Source organism: Hipposideros armiger, unplaced genomic scaffold, assembly GCF_001890085.2.
Source record: "Hipposideros armiger isolate ML-2016 unplaced genomic scaffold, ASM189008v1 scaffold_290, whole genome shotgun sequence".
NCBI classification, from domain to species: Eukaryota; Metazoa; Chordata; class Mammalia; order Chiroptera; family Hipposideridae; genus Hipposideros; species Hipposideros armiger.
This window is the reverse complement of record NW_017731640.1, coordinates 191196-210119: the sequence shown is the minus strand read 5'-3', so window position 1 is coordinate 210119 and position 18924 is coordinate 191196. Positions and strand designations below refer to the sequence as shown.

Genomic DNA, 18924 nt, shown 5'->3' with positions numbered 1-18924 from the left:
TTTTAAAGTCTTCAGTTTGTGTGACTGCACTTGGAATCTTTTGAGAGTAGGCCTCAGACAGGCCTGGTCACTCCTGATGCCAGATTTGACTGTGTGGCAGAAACAGTCTTACCATGAAGTTGACAAGTTCTCTTTAAAGGATTAAAAGCCAGAAACAGGTAGCAGTCAGCCTATCAATATAAAAAGAACATTTTGTTCCCTAGAACTAACAAGCGCCTCTTTGAGAGCAAAGATGCTTTTCTTTCTTTTCAGCGCACATAATGAGTTTGCATTCTCTTAAAGGCAAGGACCTATTCCTATTCCTGAAGCTCTCCCGTCATGTGGCCTTGGAGATATAGACGGTGACCAAAATGACAGTCCTCTCAACTGCAGAACCCCCACCATTCTTGGGAGGTAGGCCTAGGCTGCTGGCTCTTTAAATTACCTGTATTCATTCACCCAACCCTCTGGGCAAGTTCTTTCTGAAGACAAAAGCTCTATAGCCCTTGAAGTATGGAATAGGAGACAAGGTACTAAATTTAATAAGGCAAGTACTGACACCAACCTATATCAAGTAAAACCCACTGTAGTTGCATCTGGATTGAAGAGCTTTAATCAAAAAGTATATTGCACCACAAATGAGTTTTCTACAGCAATTTTAGATAATACAATCCCTATTTACAACATGGAGGGAGCGGTCCAGATCCAATGCTCATAAAGGGCTATACATAGTGTCTATCACAGAGTGTTTATACACGTGAAAGTGCATGAAATCACTTAGAATCATCAGTCTTCCTCTTAAAGCTGAAAGAAGTTCAACATGCAGGAGGAAAGCCTAATCGAATGAATCCTCCCTAAGCAAGTGCAGACTAAGGAATGGGCCCCACAGCTACACCTAGATCTGCTTGGGGACGTGGGCGGGGCTGAGACCAGCTCAAGGGCTGCAGAGGCCACTGAGGACTAGGACAGGCTCACAACTGCTGGAGTCGCCTCTGGAGAGCCCTGAGCTGCCCAACCTGTGGGATCCTCTCCTGGAACAGGTGGAAAAGCTACCACTTCCTCATCAAAATTACAGAAGAGACTCTTGTGTCCCCACCAGGTAAATGGAAAACAGCATTCTAAACAGGACAGGCATCTGCAGGGAGGAGTCAGGGGAGAGGTAGGTTGACTGAAGGATGGGTCACTTGGATGGCAGGGAGCCTGAGTGGGGACGAAGGTGATGCTGCCCTTACTTGGTACGTGTAGGTCTGTGGAAATGGAGCAGGTAAACTCTGCAAATCCTTGTTTTTCTGTGAGATATTGTAACCCTAAGCATAATTGAGAAATCTAACTTTACAACATGGGCTAACAATAAGGTTAGGAGCTCCAGTTATTTATTCAGTTTATTTAATCAGTGAGGCTTGCCTCAAACTAAATGAATAAATGGTTTCCCCTAGATTTGATGTGGCTTCTCCAGGGCAAGCATGTTCCCTTTAATAAGAATACAAGTTTTTATCCCTCACTACAAGCCACCTGCATGCTATCAAGTACTGCAGCCAACTGGGGGCTGTGGACGCCATATATGACTGGTATCTTAAAATATTTCGGGGTAGGTGAGAGGTCGATCCATATCCAGGGTGGACCACCTCCAGTGTTGTGGTCAAGGCTGGGGGTGGGACAACAGCTGCCTCCTTTGAATACAGCAGACTGCTTAACAGTAGAAAACGTGTGATTAGCATCTGCTCAGTGTTACAACCCAGAATTCAGAGCAGGACAAATGAGATACCACCACTGCTTCAGACGGAAGCAGAGGCCATAGAATGCTAGTGAAATTACGAAAGGACAGGAATCCCAACCTTAGAAAGTTTCCTCTTGATGCTCTGATTTTCCTTTAACACCATTAAATGGATTTTATAAAGCAGAAGACATGTTTATAAGTGAAGAACTTTAGCTATAAAAAAAGTTTAAAATGGTTTACAGCAACCTATCCAAGACAAGTACATTCATTAAAAAGGCAATTGAGTGTATTTGGTACTAAGGATCTTTTTATATATTTGCTAGTTCTCTTCAGTGAAATGAGATACTGTCAGCTGCGTACTCATTCGTCCCCACTGGCCCCAGAGGGCTTTCAAGATGTACACATCTAAAGTTCTGGGCGGTTTGAGAAACAAAGGTAAAATGATGTTTTCTTGAGAGGAAGGGTTAAAAAGCCTCTTCTAACTCATCTGAACCCAAGAGGAGGGGACAAATAAAAGCCCCCCTGCCGAGTTGGCTCTTCCTGGCAGAAGCAGGTGAGTCTGGCCTGCTGTGCACCATTTCAAAGGGCTCTCTTTACTCCGATGATGTCCGCACTACACGATGGATCAGGTGCCTCCTCCCTGCCAGATGGTGACGGCTTCAGCTTTAAGAGCTAATATGAAAAGTCAGGATTGAAGTGCAGATGGTGCAGGCCAGGGCTGGGATTTCAGCAGCACTGGAAATGTGGGTAGTGTCAGGACCCTCCCGTTTGTGACCAGAATGACAGGATCAGTTACCTCCTGAGGTTCATAGCAGACTGCAGGGAAGTGGGCCTTACATCTTGTAAACAATGTTTGGACGCGTGTACAAAATACTGCAGTTACAGTGATTAAAAACCCACCCAGACTGGTGTGTCAGTGTTCTTTTCACAGAAAAAGTGTCAGCCCACGGAGCTCCATCCTTGGGTAGTTCCATCTAGGACCACGGTATCCGAGGGTTGGAGATGGATGGCCGGATGCTGCCCTTGGGAGCTGGCTTGGACCCAAACCATGACATCTGCGTTTGAAACAGGAAAGGCTCCTGAGATGAGAGTCAGGATGAGGTTCAGCAGAAGCTGAAAGAGCCCCCCAGCGCTGAGTCCCCCCACACCCCCGTCCTGCCCCCCACGCATCCTGCCTCTGGCTGTGAGCAGAGCAGTGGATGATGGTTGCAGTAAGCGGTCTGCAGGGTTGAGAGCCCATTCTAAGTATGGGAGGAAAACAAGAAAAAACCAAGTTCATAAGAACAAGGTGGTGGAATTGTATTTTTCCCGTAACATTTTTTCCTATTACATAATTTATACAGGTACTTTTTGAAAAATTTTTCGTTTTTTCAAGTCTGGGTGCTGGACCAGAGCTAGGGCTATTGATGAAGTGATATCAATCAATGTTTTGGAAAATGAGGTCTGTTGGTCCAGTATAGCACAGACCTGTAAGCACAAAGCATGTCCTCAGTAAATACCGCCCGAGTCAAGTTCATCACCCAAAAGCACCTTCTATGCTGATAACAGCTGTGGGTGCTTTCACCTGCTGGTAATGGAATCACGAACTCCATTTTTAGAAGCTAGAGGGCCGACCAGGGAGTCCTACCTTATACTCCAGGGTTTCTTTGAGCATGTTCTCTTCCTCTGGCGAAAAGTTCAGCAACACTGACACAGCTTTTATAAGATGAAAAGCCTGAAACAAAGTAAGTTTTGCTGCCTGGGCCCAGGTGGAGGTGGGGGGGGAGAGCTGGGGCTAAATGGCGTTTCTGGTTCTGTTCCTGGTGTGTGCTCCCTGGTGTGAGCAAGGACACGTGAAGGGTAAAGCTGGGCGTTCTAAGGTGTGACGGCAGTGACAGGGTCTTTGGCTCCCCTCCATCTTTTACTTTGGGGACTGGCAAGATCGCCAGGACAACTCAGCAGCTATCCTGCTCTTCGGCAGAGAAACAGGAAGGCTGGGCGGGCGGATTCGGTTCCCTGGACACTGGCCTCAGCATCCAACCCACACACCCTCCCAGGGGCCAGTTTCCTGCTAGGTCCCCCTCTGCTTGCTGCTCAGTCAGCAGGTCAGTGCCAGCTGGAGAATGACTAAGTGTCCATATTGGTGGTCACACTGGAACACAGGAGAAGAAAGAAATGGACTTAGTACGAAGCCATGCAGAGCTCCGACAAACGAGCCGGGCCTGGGGTGGAACTCAGTACCCAAAAGGCAACTCACAAGCCCTTTACCTCGGATTCGCGACAGGACATGAATTTTAAAACCACGTGTTTAAGGTACTCGAAGTTGATTTCGCGGGTATCAGGCAGGTCGGCGTTATTTGTGACAGAAGGGGCCATGTTTGGCATCTCAGGGCCGGGCTTCTCCCGGACTTCAAAAAGCTCATTATCGGGTCTGATTTTCTGAAAAACCAATGGAAAGATGCACATTAAACGGCTCAAGATGGGTCTGAAAATCACAAGGGAGGTTCACCTGGCCCATGCTGTGACCACCTGCTGGTCCTCTGCCATACCCTGCACACATCTGGGCGAAAGGGCCCCCTGGGAGGAAGCGCCAGCATCTGAAGAAGGCTTAGCCCCTCCAGGTGGGGTGGACGGCTGACAGCAGGGAGAGAGGTCACCTGGGAAAGTTCAGACATTTCCTTTGTGTCAGGACACATCTGGGGCAATGGGCACCCCAGCCATGGCGGAGGTGCTGCTCTTCTCCCATGTCTGGGCCTGGTACTCTACCATCCACATGGGGTGCACATATCACTTCACTAACTTCTCTGACAACATACAGGCCCGGAGGGGATGTTCAAGCTGGCAGGACCATTGTCCCACCAGCAAACATCTGACCACCAGAGACCCCTTGCGATCAGCTGGGCGAAGGGGAGCATCACCAGGCGGGAGAGAGTCCAAGGAGGACCAGAGAGCTGGGGAGGGCACAGGCAGCGGGGAAAGGGGAGCACTCACCAGTTCCCTCTGCAGTGTCTTTTTGAGTTCCAGCATCCTCTGCTGCATCTGCTTTATGGTCTGTGACAAACCCCCCACCCCACAGAAGCCATCTGTTAAATGTACATTTCAGCATCTTGAAGGTGCAAAGGCTAACAGGACAGACACTCTCTTGGGTCCCCATACATCTGTTAGAAGTCCCTGCCTGGTCTCCTGAAAGGCGTGTGCTGTCACACCTGTGTGCCTGCTGCCTTGGGCTCTTCCCCTCACGTGCAGCTGCTGCGCACACACTTGCTCTTCAGGCCCGTCAATGGCCACCAAAGTCGTCATATACCCCTCTGTGGAGCGCAAATGCCCCAGGCTGTCCCACCCTCCCCAGGGGCTCTGTCCTCAGGACTGCTGCCAGTGCTCGCCTCCATAAGCAATACTCCAAAGCTAGAAACATCTCTGGACAGTCTTTTTGTCCTTCAGAATTATATTTATGTGTATGATCCCCAACTAGGCCAAAATTTATGGTTCTCATCATAACCAGTGGTCTCCCGAAATGCCATCATATGCAATGCTAACTTGGACAGTGTAAAGATCGTGGCTTTTCTGTACAACCCGACATTGGGTTTTATATCTTTTACTTATATTTATTTTATTTTTAAGTGTGTTTAATTAGTATTATGAGCCTTACATATAATTTATCACACATCCCATTAATCACTAGAAAGGCTGAACTATTTTCCCAATGAAAAAAATTTACTGTATAATCAGCAATATGGGAAAAAATTTTAAGTAAAAATTTCTCCAAAGCCTCATAACTGTAATATTAATCAAAATTTTTTCCTGTGGACTTTTAGTCCATGTCGCTATTCTTGCATCAAGTAGCTAGAATTTTGAATAGTATTTTTTCATTTTCAGAGTTTTCACAGCTTGCTACAGTTGTCCTAATTATAACTTTTAATGTGACAGTAACTGTTTGAGTGCGTTTCTATTTTTAAACAAAGCCATAATATGCTTTGTTTTCTCTAGAGAGGTGTCTCTGCAGTCTCTAGAGGAGTGAGAAGACTGGGTCAGAGGAGCATGCAAGTCCTGTCGAGCACAGTAAATTGCCGCCCACAGCCCCATTTCACAAAATGTTTCAGTTTGTATTCTCTTGGTTGACCATGAGGCTGGACATTCTGCCAAAAATACATTTGCTATTTTATTTTATGTTACTTGATTTTCTAGGATTTTGACTCATTCAATAATTCATCCAGCAAATACTGAGTCCCTACTATATGCCAGACACTGTCCTAGAGGCTGGGGAAATAGCAATAAACAAACAAAAAATGTCTACCCTTAGGAGGGAAAAGTGTCAAAACCAAATACACAGAATATCAGAAGGTATGGAGAAAAAGGGGAAGGTAGGTGACAGGGAGCTGTGGTGGTGAGGGCTGACAGGGATAGCTAGGGAGGCCTCGCTGACAAAATGATACCATAAAAGAAGTGAGGGTAATTGGGGGAAAAATCTTCTAGACAGAAGGCTCAGCGAGTGCAAAGGCCCTGAGGCAGGAGGGTGCTTGATATTCACAGAAAGGCAAGGCCAATGTGCCTGAGAGGGGGTGCTGGGGATACAGGGAGTGCGGTGAAAGGGGCGTAAGGGGCCAGACCACACAGGGCTTTGTGGGCCACTGCAAGGACTTTGGCTTTTATAGAGATGGGAAGTCATCACAGGGCTGGAGTGGAGAAGTGACAGGGAAGCCAGTTAGAAGCCCCACACCATCCTCTAGGGAAGAAAGGACGGTAACCTGGCCTGGGGTGGTAGCAGAGGTGGGGATGAGAAACAGCTGGGCACGGTCTGAAGGGAGAGCCAAAAGGATTTGCCAATGGCTTGGATGTCGAGGCGGTCGAGGATGACTCCAAGGCTTTTCCCATTTACTGAGGTAGGAGAGATGGCAGTAGACGCTAGGGAGGATGTAAATCTGAAGTACGGTTTTGGATGTTTTAAGTTTCAGGTGCCTTTTAGACATTTGCATGGAGATACAGAGTAGACAGATACAGGAGTCTGGAGTTCCTGGGAGCTGTCTGGACTTGAGACATGGATGTGGGAGCCAGCGGCGTACAGTATGGGTGAGAGCACCAATTTAGAGAACAGGGCCGAGGCTGGACCCTGGCGCACACAGAGTTTGTGCACTTTTCTGTGTGTATTTTACATTTCACAGGAAGAGATTAAATGCGTGAGAGACAGCAAGAGAGAGACAAGTGGGGAAGGGAGGGAGAGAGGTGAAAGAGAAAGAGAATAAACACTTTTGCCCTTTGTTAAAGATCTAAAAAAGGTAGACACACACAATTGGGGGGGGGGCAGAATTTCAGGCCAGAGCAATAACTAGCCAACACATTTAACTTCACAGGGCACTTGAAAAGCCAGGATCAAATGAAACCCTGCATTTACATGTGAAGAGGCCTGGCAGGGAGGGTGGAATCATGACATTCAGTAAGCCTCTACCAAATACCAGAAGTTTTACAAGACAGCTAACGAACACTTTCATTTCACCCCATCGCCACAAATAAAAACCACTTAAAGGCAGATACCACTGCTGTCAGCTCACAGCTGTAGAAAGGAAGTATATAGGTTAAGTGACAACATGGATCCAATATGACCCAGCTTTTGAAAGCCGAGGTGGCTGGGAACACCTAGATTTGCTACCGCTCAAGCTCTAATACTCTGGACATTATCTCAAGTGCGGGGCAGGGGAGCAGACTGGGGGAGTGTGAGAGGAAGACGGCGACACAGGAGGAAACCAGAAGAGGAACGCCAGGAAGAAGCCCTTTGGATGAGAGTTCCTCTCTCCCCCAAGAGGCGCCCAGGAGCATCAGCAAAACTCTCAGAAGGGAATGAGTGGTTTGGGGCACAAGGACAGGAACGAGCAGAGAAAGAAATAGCCGAGGTAAAGCGCACTCTCACCTTATTTTTCTCCAGAAGTTGCTGTTCCAAGTCCTGTTTTTCCTTCTGTAGTTGCCTTAGATCCATGGCCCCCACCTCACCATTTGGTATTCCCTCTGCAGCCGGAAGCTGGTACATGGGGTCCTGCATGGCCCTCGACGTCACCTACAGGGTGGTGGCAGCGAGCTGAGAGCCAGGGCAGGTAATGGCCAAGCTAAGCCACAGGTCCCTGGGGAAGGAGACCAGACTCGTTCCAAAGGTATGGACGGGTGTGCTCCAACAGGTAGCTGGCCAGGAACCAAACAAACTACCGTGTTTCCCCGAAAATAAGACCTTCCAGAGAAGCCGTAGCATGATTCCTCCAGGATATGGAGGGTACACATCCCTCACATGAGGGTTTTATGACCTGTTTCAGGGAGAAGGGTGCGTTTTCCACAAACTCCTTCAGCTTAAAATATTCAGTATGCCAAGGTGCCACATTTTGGCACCTAAAATCATGCTACAGCTTATTTTCCGGCTAGGTCTTATTTTTGGGGAAACAGGGTATGGAGAGCCCGTCCCATGCCTTCCAGAGGGACAATCAGCTTTCCATATAACGACTCTGCTCGGAAGGAAAGGGCTTTAACACCTGAACACTGGCAGGCGTTGCCACATTCAATGGGCTCCTCCACTCATAGCCTCCTAGGCAGTTAGTTAGGTGGCCCCACTTTAAGGAAAGGAAACTAAAGCACAAGGGAAGTCACCTACCCAACATCCCGTGTCTAGAGAACCCAGCACGCTCCCGTGTCTTCCCATGGCTGCCTCCTACTGGCAAATTGGCAGTGGCCAGCCTGTGTCTTGCTGTGGCACCGGGTGCCACCACACGGGCCTGGCAGGCTCAGATGGGACTTACGTGAAGCTCACTGATGGAGAGCGCCAGCCCCTGCTCCTGGCCCGGCAACCTCAGCAGGTCCTCCTGCACAGCCGCTGCCTGGCTCTCCGCTGCCCGCAGGCTCCGCAGGGCCTTCAGCTCATTCTGCAGCTGCTGCGTCTGCAGCAGGGCCGTGTCGTGACCTAGGCCGGGCAGAGGTGAGGTGAGCAGCGGGAGCCCGGTGGCTCCAGGCTGCGCCATGACAGGGCCATCTCAGGCAGGGGTGCTGGGCAGGAACAGGTGAGAAGCCTGAGCCAGACGCCTCACCTTTCTTCAACTGGAGAATCTCCTGTTCTTTCTGGAGAAGCATTTCATTTTTCTCCTGCAGACTCTGCTCCTTCTCTTCTACTACGGCTGTCAGGTTCACAGCCTTGGAGAGAAAAATCAACCTGAGAGAAGGTTGGCAGCAGTAACCCCATCTCCTCCAAAGGAATGTCCACTTTCCACTCCCCAGGGTCCCCTACCTAAAGTCCACAGCCTAGAACACACCCCAAGCTGAGCTCTGCTCCTACAAACACACATAAATCAGTTCTCCTTGGCAGGGGCCCGCAGAGAGGTGATCGCCCTCACTGCCCCTCGGGACTGCACTGGGCCTACCAGAGACGCGGCCCTTCTGCCCAGCCTTCCAACAAGCTGTTATAACCATAACCTCCATGGCCCGAGTACCTGCGACATGCCCAGCATTTGTTCTACATGGTCTCATTATGGCACCCCGACTGTCCTCGAGTCTTTTCAGAGGCATCTCTGAGACTCAGATCTGTTAAGGATTTACCCAAGGCCTGAGCCATCTCACCAGGTCTGGGGCCCGATGCTGAGTCTGTCTTCAAAGGCAGGCTCTTCCCGCCCTTCCTGCTGAGAGCTCAACCGTATGTGGCGCAACTCAAAGAATTAGAGCCAGTGGGTACCTGAGATGGCTTTCCCCCGGGTGACGTTTGTAATAATAACTGACTGTCACAAACCATAAGGCCATCCTACAGGATGAGGCTTTATCATTTTTCTCCCACCTTCCTAGACTTCAGGGGAGTCACGCAGCTGCCGGCATTCCTGAGACCTGTGTCCGCCCCCTGCCCTGGGCAGACAGGGAGGTAGGCTGGTCTCACCTGGGACGGAGGTGGGGGCTTCACCCACTGGCCCACACCTCGGGGTCACACAGGGCCTACCTGTTTCTGGAGTTCTTCCCTCTGCTTCTGCACCTCCTCCAGCGCTTGAGCCATTGCTACGCTCTCAATTTCTCTTTGGTTCTCTTCTTCCTACAGTCCAGAAAACAGGTAGGAGATCGAGTCCCAACACTCAGCTCACACGTTTTCAGCTGCACACTTCACATGAAGCCCACAGAGGGGGTACTGTCCTGCAGGGTCAGACCCACGTTCTTCCTGCTTCCCAAGGTTCCCAGGCTGCCCTGCTGCTGCAGCGTCTTCTGCATCCCTCTGAGACCTGTCCCGGTGGATAACCCACCGATCTCTCTAGAAACACACTGCTAAGGGCCAGTTGTCCTATGAGCACACTAGGCAGTACTTGGAATAAGGCTGGGGATCTACAGCTTGAAGAGCTGGTTTAATGAAATCGACACAGAACGAGAAGACAGACTCACAAGCCCATGTGAATAGTGTAATGGACGGGAACAATCTGACACAGAAAAAATAATGATTTTTGAAATTTTATTTTAATAAAGCAAAATGTCACAGCCTTATCAAAATTACCCATTTTATCGGAGAGAAAACTAAGGCTCCGAGAGGCTAAGCACTTTGCCCGAGGTCCTAGAGCTAGTAAGTGGCATAGCCAATTTCAAGCCAGCTCTGAGCCGAGCCTTTGGATGCTACACACCATCACCCAGAATACCTTCTACCACGAGCAGGGCTGCCTCGCTGGCCTCCCCCAGAGCACAGGAACTATCTCCTGACAAACACATCAGTCCTCTTCCCGGAGACGGATGCCATGCTCGCCCACCAACCCCCAGATGAATAGTATGCCTTCTCAGATGCCTGTATACTGGGCAGGGATGTCTGTGGTTACTGTCTACCCAGAATCACCCCCTTTTTTGGCATAAGAGCCTCATCAATCCTATTCTCCACTCCCACCCCATAATTCCACATGGTTCTGATAGGGCTGCCAATAACAATACCCCCATGTTGTGGCTATAAGGCTAGGCATGTGATTCAGGCCTGGCCAATCACAGTACCTCATCCCCCAGGCCAAATCAATTTGTCCAAAGGGTGGCTCTGTCATCCAAGATGAGCCAACCAGAATCCCCTTTTATATCAGAATCCTTTTTTTATATGGTGAAGCTGAGAGGGAGGAGCCCTCTTTCCCCAGAGGTTGCTAAGCTGGAACGTTATCAGCTTAGAGCTGCTGTGGTGATGTCCACCCAATCTGTAGGATGCAGTCTCCATCATGGGGAAAAGCAGGGAGAAGAGTTGGGTGAACCACAGGGCAAGAGACAGCATAACCAGGAAGAGCGGGGACCTCAGGTCCCGAGGTTCCAGTCCGACAAGTCCTTCTGGTTCTGTGAGCTGCTCAATTCTTACAAAATCTCCCTACCCACTTATGACAGTGCAAGTGGGTTAATGGAGGAAGATGTCAGCTTCATGGCCAGTGACATCTTGGCTCCTACTGCGGAGCTGTCAGTCCACCTCTAGTAGCCAAAGGAAACTGGTGTCTGAACACAAAAGGCTGACAGTGGGACCTAGAATTACCCCCCCCCCCGACAACACCCCTCACTGGGGGAGGCTCTGTTGATACAGGAGGAGCAAGAGGTTTCAGGTTGGGTGGAGCTATGAAACCCTGGACCTGTGTGCCCAGGTCGGGAGGGCGACAGCAGTGTCATGCCTCTGCAGGAGCCTTCTCTGAGGAAGTTCGGAAGAGACACTGTGACTGCTGATGTCTAAGAGGACAGGAGGCAGACTGCGCAAGAAGACAGGAAAGCAGGTCAGGGCAGGAAGCAGAGACTCAAAGCACCTTCACGCCAGGAGCTGCACTTGGCACTTTCCAGCCATGGTCACGTGTAATCCTCAGGGTAGTCCTGGAGGTCAAGACTTATTATCTTCAGTTTAAAAAAAGGAAACCGAAGTCCCTCAAGAATCAGCTGGTGAGGGGCTAGGCTGGCATGCAGAACCTAGTCCGTGTGGCTCGCAGTCTGTGCTACTGCCACAGAGCCACAGGCGATCTAGGCCCGGGGAGTAGAGGCTGACTGGCCGGCTCAGGTCCTCTGCGGGAGGCACCAGCCTACCCCCACGCCCAGCTCCCTGCACCTGAGAATGACTGCCCCAAATGGCTCAGGGCACAGCTGTTTTGAAAAATATGGATACAGACAATTCTAAATACGTGTGCACCTAAAAAGAGTGCTTCAAAATACTTGAAGCAGGGCCGGCCGAGTGGCTCAGTTGGTGAAGAGCTCACTCAAGAGTGTGAGCTCTGAGCAACAGCGGTTCGATTCCCAGCCTGAGCTGAGCTGCTGCTGAGCTGCCAACAGGTGGCAGGATGGCTCAGCTAAAAAAAAAAATACTTGAAGCAAAAATTGATGGGATTAAAGGGAGCAAGAGAAGAATCCATGAACATAGCTGAAGACTTATTTCTCTCAGTAACTGACAGAACATGTAGACACACAAAAAATTAAATAAAAATAAATCAGAAAACAAAAGATTTGAACAGTACTATCAACCAACTGATCTAATCAGCATTTATAAAATGCTCTCCCTAACGAGAGCAGAATATATCTTCTTTTCAAGACCACTGAAATATTTACCAAGGTAGACTATAGGCTGGGTCACAAAACAAGTCTAAATAAATACCAGAGGACTGAAATAATTCAGAGTATTATCTGACCATAATGACATGAAACTAGAAATCCAAGAATTGAGAAAATTCCCCCAACATCTGAAAATTAACCACACTTGTAAGTGGCCTGTGTGTACTGGCTTTTCAGTCACTGCCTCTCAGCTCACACCCCCCCTCTCATCTTCTGCTTTGTGATGCTGCACCTGGGACTCTGCAAACCCCATTTCTGCTCATCTAGCTGGCTCCATATTCATCTCTGCCAACAGGGGAAGCTGGAGGGAGGCTGGGAGGCAGGAGGAGGAGGAAACGGCTTGCTCCTTCCTGTCAGCTTCCTGTTTCTGTGAGCAGGGCCGCTTCCAGGTCGTCCTGAAGCAGTAGCTGCATTCACGCGGCTGTTTTTCCAGTCCTTGGGGCTGAATTCGCTCCCTGTTCTGTCCCCCCACACAAGTGCTAACTGTATAACACCCCCCAGAGGCCTGAGAGGCGGATCTGTGGGGCTCCTCATCTTGATTCCCACAATGAAGACTTCCAACTTCTTCACGTAGTCTCCTTAGTCCTACGGGCGGAAGCTGCTTCCTGCAGTGGCTACCTGGGTGCCATCTTTGTTTTTCTTTCTTTCTTTTTTTTTTTTTAAGATTTTATTGGGAAATCGAGGGAGGGGATCAGTGTTGGGGAATTGGGGAAGGGGACCAGCCAAGTTGTTGTTCTTCAATCTTAGTTGTGGAGGGCAGCAGTCGCCATCTGGCTTCCCGTCAGCAGCTCATGGCCTCTAAGCTCAAGGTGCTGTGTTCAGTCTTAGTTGCGGGTGGGTGTAGCCAGCGTCCCATGTGGGAGTCGAACCAGCAGCCCTGTTGTTAGGCATGCACGCTCTATGCACTGAGCCATCCAGGCAGCAGCTCAGCTCAAGGTGCTGAGTTCAGTCTTAGTTGTGGGTGGGCGTAGCCCACCATGGAACAGGCAATCTTGTTACACCAGCTGAGCCATCCTGCCACCTGTTGGCAGCTCAGCGACAGCTCAGTGCGGGTGCAGCGTCACTGGCCCATGTGGGAATCGAACTGACAGACCTGTTGGCTCAGAGCTCCTGCTCTTAAGCCAACTCTTAACCAACTGAGCCATTCGGCCGGCCCCATGTATGGATTTTAAAATGTATCCTGTTTGGATTTGTAAGGATTCTTACACCTGTACCTGTGATTTGACAGCTTTCATCAATATTTTGGAATGTTCTCAGCCATTTTCTCTTCCATAATTACTCCTGTCTCATTTGTTTCATTTCCTTTTGGGCTCCCAATGACACACAACAGAACATGTCAAAGTATCTTGTATGTCTTTTATCATTTCTTTTCCATATTTCATTCTGCCCTTTCTTCCATTTCACTGATTATCTTTTTAGTTCTAATCTGCTGTTAAACTCATTCATTGATTTTATAAACAGCTTTACTGAAGTATAACTAATGAATAAGAAACTGCATATAAAGTGTACAATTTGAAGAATTATGGTGAAACCATCACAATAAAAGTAGTGAAAATATCCATTAGCCCCAAACGTTTTCTCATGCCTTTTTGTAATCTACTGCATTCTTAGTTTCAAGTATTACATCTTTCAGTTCTAAAATTCTCATTTGATTAATTTTCAAAACTGCTCTCTTTTATTACAGTTCTCAAACCTCTTCTGAAATTTTCAGTTTGCTTTTATATCTCAAACATAAGTAAGGATAGTAACAGCTGAGCCTCCTAACAGGTCTTCCCGCTCCTGTACCTGCCTCCTTACAGAACATTCCCCACACAGAGCCGGAGTAACCCTTTCAAAACAGAACTCTCACATCACTTCTCTGCTTAGAACCTTCCCTGCCTCCCTCCTGTCCATCACTCTTCTCCCCCAGCCCGCTAAGCAGCGACACTGGCCTTTGTGCTGTTCTCTGAACAGACCAAGCTTTTTCTGCCTCAGAGCTTTTCTATTTGCTATTTCTTCTGTCTGGAATATTGCTTCTGCAAACATTCTCATTGCTGGCCCCTTCTCATTATTCAGAGCTTTGGCTCAAGTAGCATTAAAGCCTGCCCTAACCTCCATATTTAAGAGCCCTCTCCTCCCTTCTCTTTCACCCTGCTTTATTTTCTTCATAGCATTTATGACTATTTATCACTTGCTTACAAGCTCCATGAGAAGGAAATTTTGCCTGTCTTGCTCATCGCCACATCCCAGCACATACAATGGTGCCGACAGGTACTCAAATGTCTGTTGAAAAAATGCACGAAAAAACCACCTGCTTCCCAGATACAGCACTACAGCATCAGCGCCCACAGAACTTAGCAGCAACTGTTCCTGAACGCTCACTCAGCTATGGCTGTTCTCAGACAAGATCTGGATCCACGAGATCTGTGTGTCAGGACCCAGGTGGGCAAGTCCTGCAGCGACCCAGCATCTGCTAGGAAAGGGGCCGGGGGACCTGGAGGCCGATATGATGGGGGCAGAATCTCTTTCCTCCACATCCAGTTACGCCCAGGAGAAGAAGGGAGCAGCGTCTGATGAAAGTACCCCGTTCTCAGAAGGGACAGGGTAGGAATCCAGCAGATTGTTTCCTCATTTGTGTACATGGTCCCCGACATAAAGTCCTACGACCTTTGGGGACCTTGCTTTACCAGTCTCACCGGGAAAATCACCAATAGTGGTGCTAAGGCACCATTACTTTCAGGCAGCTGGTGACGATCACACAGAGGAGGGCTGGGCCTGTGTGGTGGAGTGAAAAGTCAGGCCAACACCACCTCTAACTACAGAACTCGAACAAATTACTTACTCTCGGAACCTCAATGACATTATTTGCAAAATGAACATAATTCTCCCTACCATCTGGGATTACTGAGAACACTTAATGAGGTGACAATTTCTAGCAAATGCTAACAGAAATATTGAACAAATGCTATTAATAGTTCCACTCCTTCTCCAAGTAAAAGACCTGACATTTTTGTGAAACTGTGAATCAATTAGATAAATACCTTTAGCTTCTTTAATTCAAGTTGGTGATGTTGTAAAGAATGTTCACATTCATTCTTACTTTCTTTAAGGGCTGTATTTTCTTGCTTCAGCTCTCTCTGCAAATTGAGAAAAGCATATATAGAATGAAAAGATCCTTACCATGTTTCCTCTGGGCACAGTCCTATCTCTTTGACATGAAACCTTTAAAAATGCCACCCCCCTTTGGTCGCTGCAGGGTTGGGAGATGAGAATGGAATTGGGGAGAACCACCTGACAAACTCCTCACGAGAAGAAATAGGCACTTGATTCTGAAGACTGTGGCAGAGGGAGAGGGGCCAGGGAAAGGGAGAAGCCATTAGGGAAGAACTATAAATTTTAGAAACATGGTGCAAAGAAGCTGTTGGGACGGGTCGGGAAGTGTCAGGAAGTCCCTATACAGCCCAAGGACAAAGAAAAGCCATCTGTTTGGGGTTTTTCTAAAAAGCAGCCTTTTTTACATTGAGTCTTGTGAGCAGGTATCTTGTTGGAATGATAAAAACTGCTCCAAAAAGTGGTTCCTAACTCAGAAGGGGACCGGTCTTCATGTCCAACTCCTTGGCAGCCCAGCTACGCATGAACCCGGTGCTGATCAGCCAGCCCCATTCCTTCCCTCACTCACCACCTCGTGATCTACAGCTATCAGGTCGGCCACCCGAGCTCTCCCGAGGGCATGGAGCTGGGCCTCCAGCGTGTGGACGCGCTCCGTGCACTGCTGATGCAGAGCGAGGGCCTGCTGCTGTGCACGGCCGCTCTCCTTGTCTGCAGCGGCCTGTGGGGGACCAGAGGACAGTATTCATGGTGACAGCAGGGGCCTTATTCTGTTTCTCGGTGATCCAAAGATGGGTGTCTGATAGAAAAACTCTCTTCCTGACCTTCTCCAGCCTGGGTGCTGCTGAGGTCCCCACCTGCAGGCTCTGCCTATTGCTCCGGGGCCCTGGCCTGCTCAGGAGCTGGAGTCTGGGATTGGCAGGGGTGCTGAGGTTACAGCTCTGGACACCAGTCCTCCTTCACCCTACTCAGTGCTGCCCTCTATGGCCGAAGCTTTCCCCTGGGAGGCCGCATAACACAATGATGAAGACTAGGGCTTTAACCTGCAAAGGATGCCGGTACTGGCCTTTACCAGCTGGGAAACCTTGGCCTAGTGACCCAGTCTTTCTGAGCCTACTTCCTCTAGAGAATAAGGATAACAGTGCATAGTTCCTCTCAGGGCTGCTGCAAGGACTAAATGAAAACACATACAGACTACTGACTCAGCACAGTGCCTGGGACATGGCAAACATGCAAGGAATGCCATTTTTATTTCTCTAGTTTTCAACTCAACACCCCTCCTGAGGCTGTGATGACCAGAAGCCCTGGCCATCTTCTCCCCACAGCCCGGGCTGCAAGCTGAGGTTTGACTGCCAGTGGAGCTATCACCTCTAACAGTCCCACGACGAGACTGGGCCCTGCGGCCAGCTGTCAGGTGGGAATTAGCCAGACTCCATCTCTGGGTAACTCAGACCCTCCAGCAGGTCCTGACTCCCTCTACCTGCAGCTGCTCACATCCAGCATAGCAACAGTCGGGTCCAGGTAGCATTCCAGAAGTTGGGAGTGGGTTCGGGGCCTCTCCGAAGGCACAGAGGGGAAGCACCCGGGGCCTAGGACACAGTCGCCACAAGCAGCACTTACAAGCGCCTGAATCTGAGCTTCCTGAGCTGTTACCACGTCACTGCTCTGTCGCAGCTTCTCCTCAGAGGCCCACAGGCTCTGCTCTAGCTCTTTTACCTGCGGAGAAACAGAAGCGTTCTTTCCTTCAAAAGCAGCCGAAGGGTAAAAACAGAGGGCTTTAAATACCCAATCCATTTAAATCATGAATCAGGTACATTATAGGACATTTTTAAATTAGAAAAAGATGCCCGTAAGTCTACCATTATAAAACACTATCCTAATGTATTTTCTTCCAGTCTATTTCTATCATTCTAATGGATTTTCTTCCAGTCTATTTCTATGACTTTTTAAAAATAACTCTGTATGCAATTCTTGTAAAACTTTATATTTTCCTTCCTCACTCAAGTTTCCTTCTGTGTTTCCATGAAGTCTTCAGACCTTAGATTATTTTCTCAAAGAATGTTTCAGAATTTATTGTACCACTGCCTACTGTGCTGGCATTTAAGTTGTTTTCCATTTTCCCATCAAAAATAACACAGCAATTAACATTATGCAAAATTTTCTGACCTGGTTTGAACCACTTCTTTCGGATAGATTCCCAGAAGTAGGATTAGCGCTATGACACAAACTTTGGTTTCATTCGTTCCACAAACATCAACTGAGTCTGGCTATGTACCTAGCCCTGCACTAGGACATGAGGCTGGCCCAGGGGACAAGATGACAACATACTGTCCAGCACTTAGCTAGATGGGACTTTTTATCTGACTCAAGCTATCTTTGCCGATTTCTCTGATAAAGTCCTCTTGTTTGTGGAATAAGGTCTGCCCTTGGGGAACTTTATTATTGAGACATAAGCACAAAAAAGGTAGCAGCTTTGTCCGGGAGACGTAGGTACCCAATGAGAAAGGATGTTTTTATGTCTCATGGTTCCTCAGATACATTCGTATCACATGATTTAACCAAAACAACCCCATGAGAACAGTGGGAGTACTTCCATAGAAGAGACCGGTACTGTTACTTGTCCATGACCATAAATTTTATTAGTGGTAGAGCAAAGACTGAAGCCTAACTTTTTTTTTTTTTTTTTTAAACGAAACCACTCAGACGCCATCCTTCCCCCTCTTACTTCCCCAGTCGGAGAAGAAGAACGATCATCAATGGCAACTGACAGTTACGAAAGCAGCACCAAAAGCTGGTTTCACCCTCAGAAAAGGACACTATGACTCTTCCTCGTGGTTTCGGGTGCTCTACACGATCAGAGAAACCTCTCTAGTAATGTACTATAGAAATGATCCCTGAAAGTATAGTCTTGAAGCCTAACTTTTTAAACTTCTGGGTTCAGAAAATATCTACCCAAGTCCTAGTTAGAAGCAAAACTCCAGAAATATTTCAGATCCTCTAAAGATGAGGTACAGTTACCATGTGACCTGGCATTCCACTCCTAGGAATATACCTAAGAGAAATGTAAGTGTGAACCCACACAAAAACCATGTTCATTGTGCTGCATTAATGTTCAAGCAGCATTATTCACAACAGCAAAAAGGTAGAAACAACCCAAATGTCCATCAACAAATGAAAGGATAAACAAAATGTGGTATATACATACAATGGAACAAGGTTCTGACACATGCTACAACACGGATGAACCTTGAGGATATTATGCAAAATAAAATAAGCTGGACACAAAAGGGCAAATATTGCATGATTCCACTAATATGAGGCATAGAGACAGAAAGTAGAGTGGTAATTGCTGGGGGCTGGGGGTGGGGGGAAGGAGAGAATGGGGAGTTATTGTTTCAGTGGATACAGAATTTCAGTCTGAGAAGATAAAGTTTTGAAGATGAATGGTAGTGATGGTTGCACAACGTGAATGGATTTAATGCCACTGAATTGTACAGCTAGAAATGATTAAAATGGTAAATTTTATGTTATGTATATTTTACCACAATGAAAAAATGGATATTCAGAAATAGAATGGAATTATAATAAAACAAAGATGTATTTAGAGAAAAATAAACCTTAAAATA

General features: G+C 48.0%; 1 protein-coding gene across 5 annotated transcripts in view; it reads right to left on the bottom strand.

The window, feature by feature from the left end:
* Nucleotides 1-574: 574 nt before the first annotated feature.
* GOLGA1 (golgin A1) overlaps nucleotides 575-18924 on the bottom strand; it is a 45207-nt gene continuing 26857 nt past the window's right edge. For all 5 annotated transcript variants that reach the window (XM_019658813.1, XM_019658812.1, XM_019658815.1 and 2 more), the window contains 11 exons: nucleotides 16919-17014; nucleotides 15870-16019; nucleotides 15232-15327; nucleotides 9627-9716; nucleotides 8734-8836; nucleotides 8449-8609; nucleotides 7578-7721; nucleotides 4667-4726; nucleotides 3944-4114; nucleotides 3324-3410; nucleotides 575-2751 (listed from right to left, as the gene is read on the bottom strand). In XM_019658813.1, coding sequence (XP_019514358.1) covers nucleotides 2671-2751; nucleotides 3324-3410; nucleotides 3944-4114; nucleotides 4667-4726; nucleotides 7578-7721; nucleotides 8449-8609; nucleotides 8734-8836; nucleotides 9627-9716; nucleotides 15232-15327; nucleotides 15870-16019; nucleotides 16919-17014 — 1239 coding nt within the window. In that variant the 3' untranslated portion in view covers nucleotides 575-2670. The remainder of the gene's footprint in view (nucleotides 2752-3323; nucleotides 3411-3943; nucleotides 4115-4666; nucleotides 4727-7577; nucleotides 7722-8448; nucleotides 8610-8733; nucleotides 8837-9626; nucleotides 9717-15231; nucleotides 15328-15869; nucleotides 16020-16918; nucleotides 17015-18924) is intronic.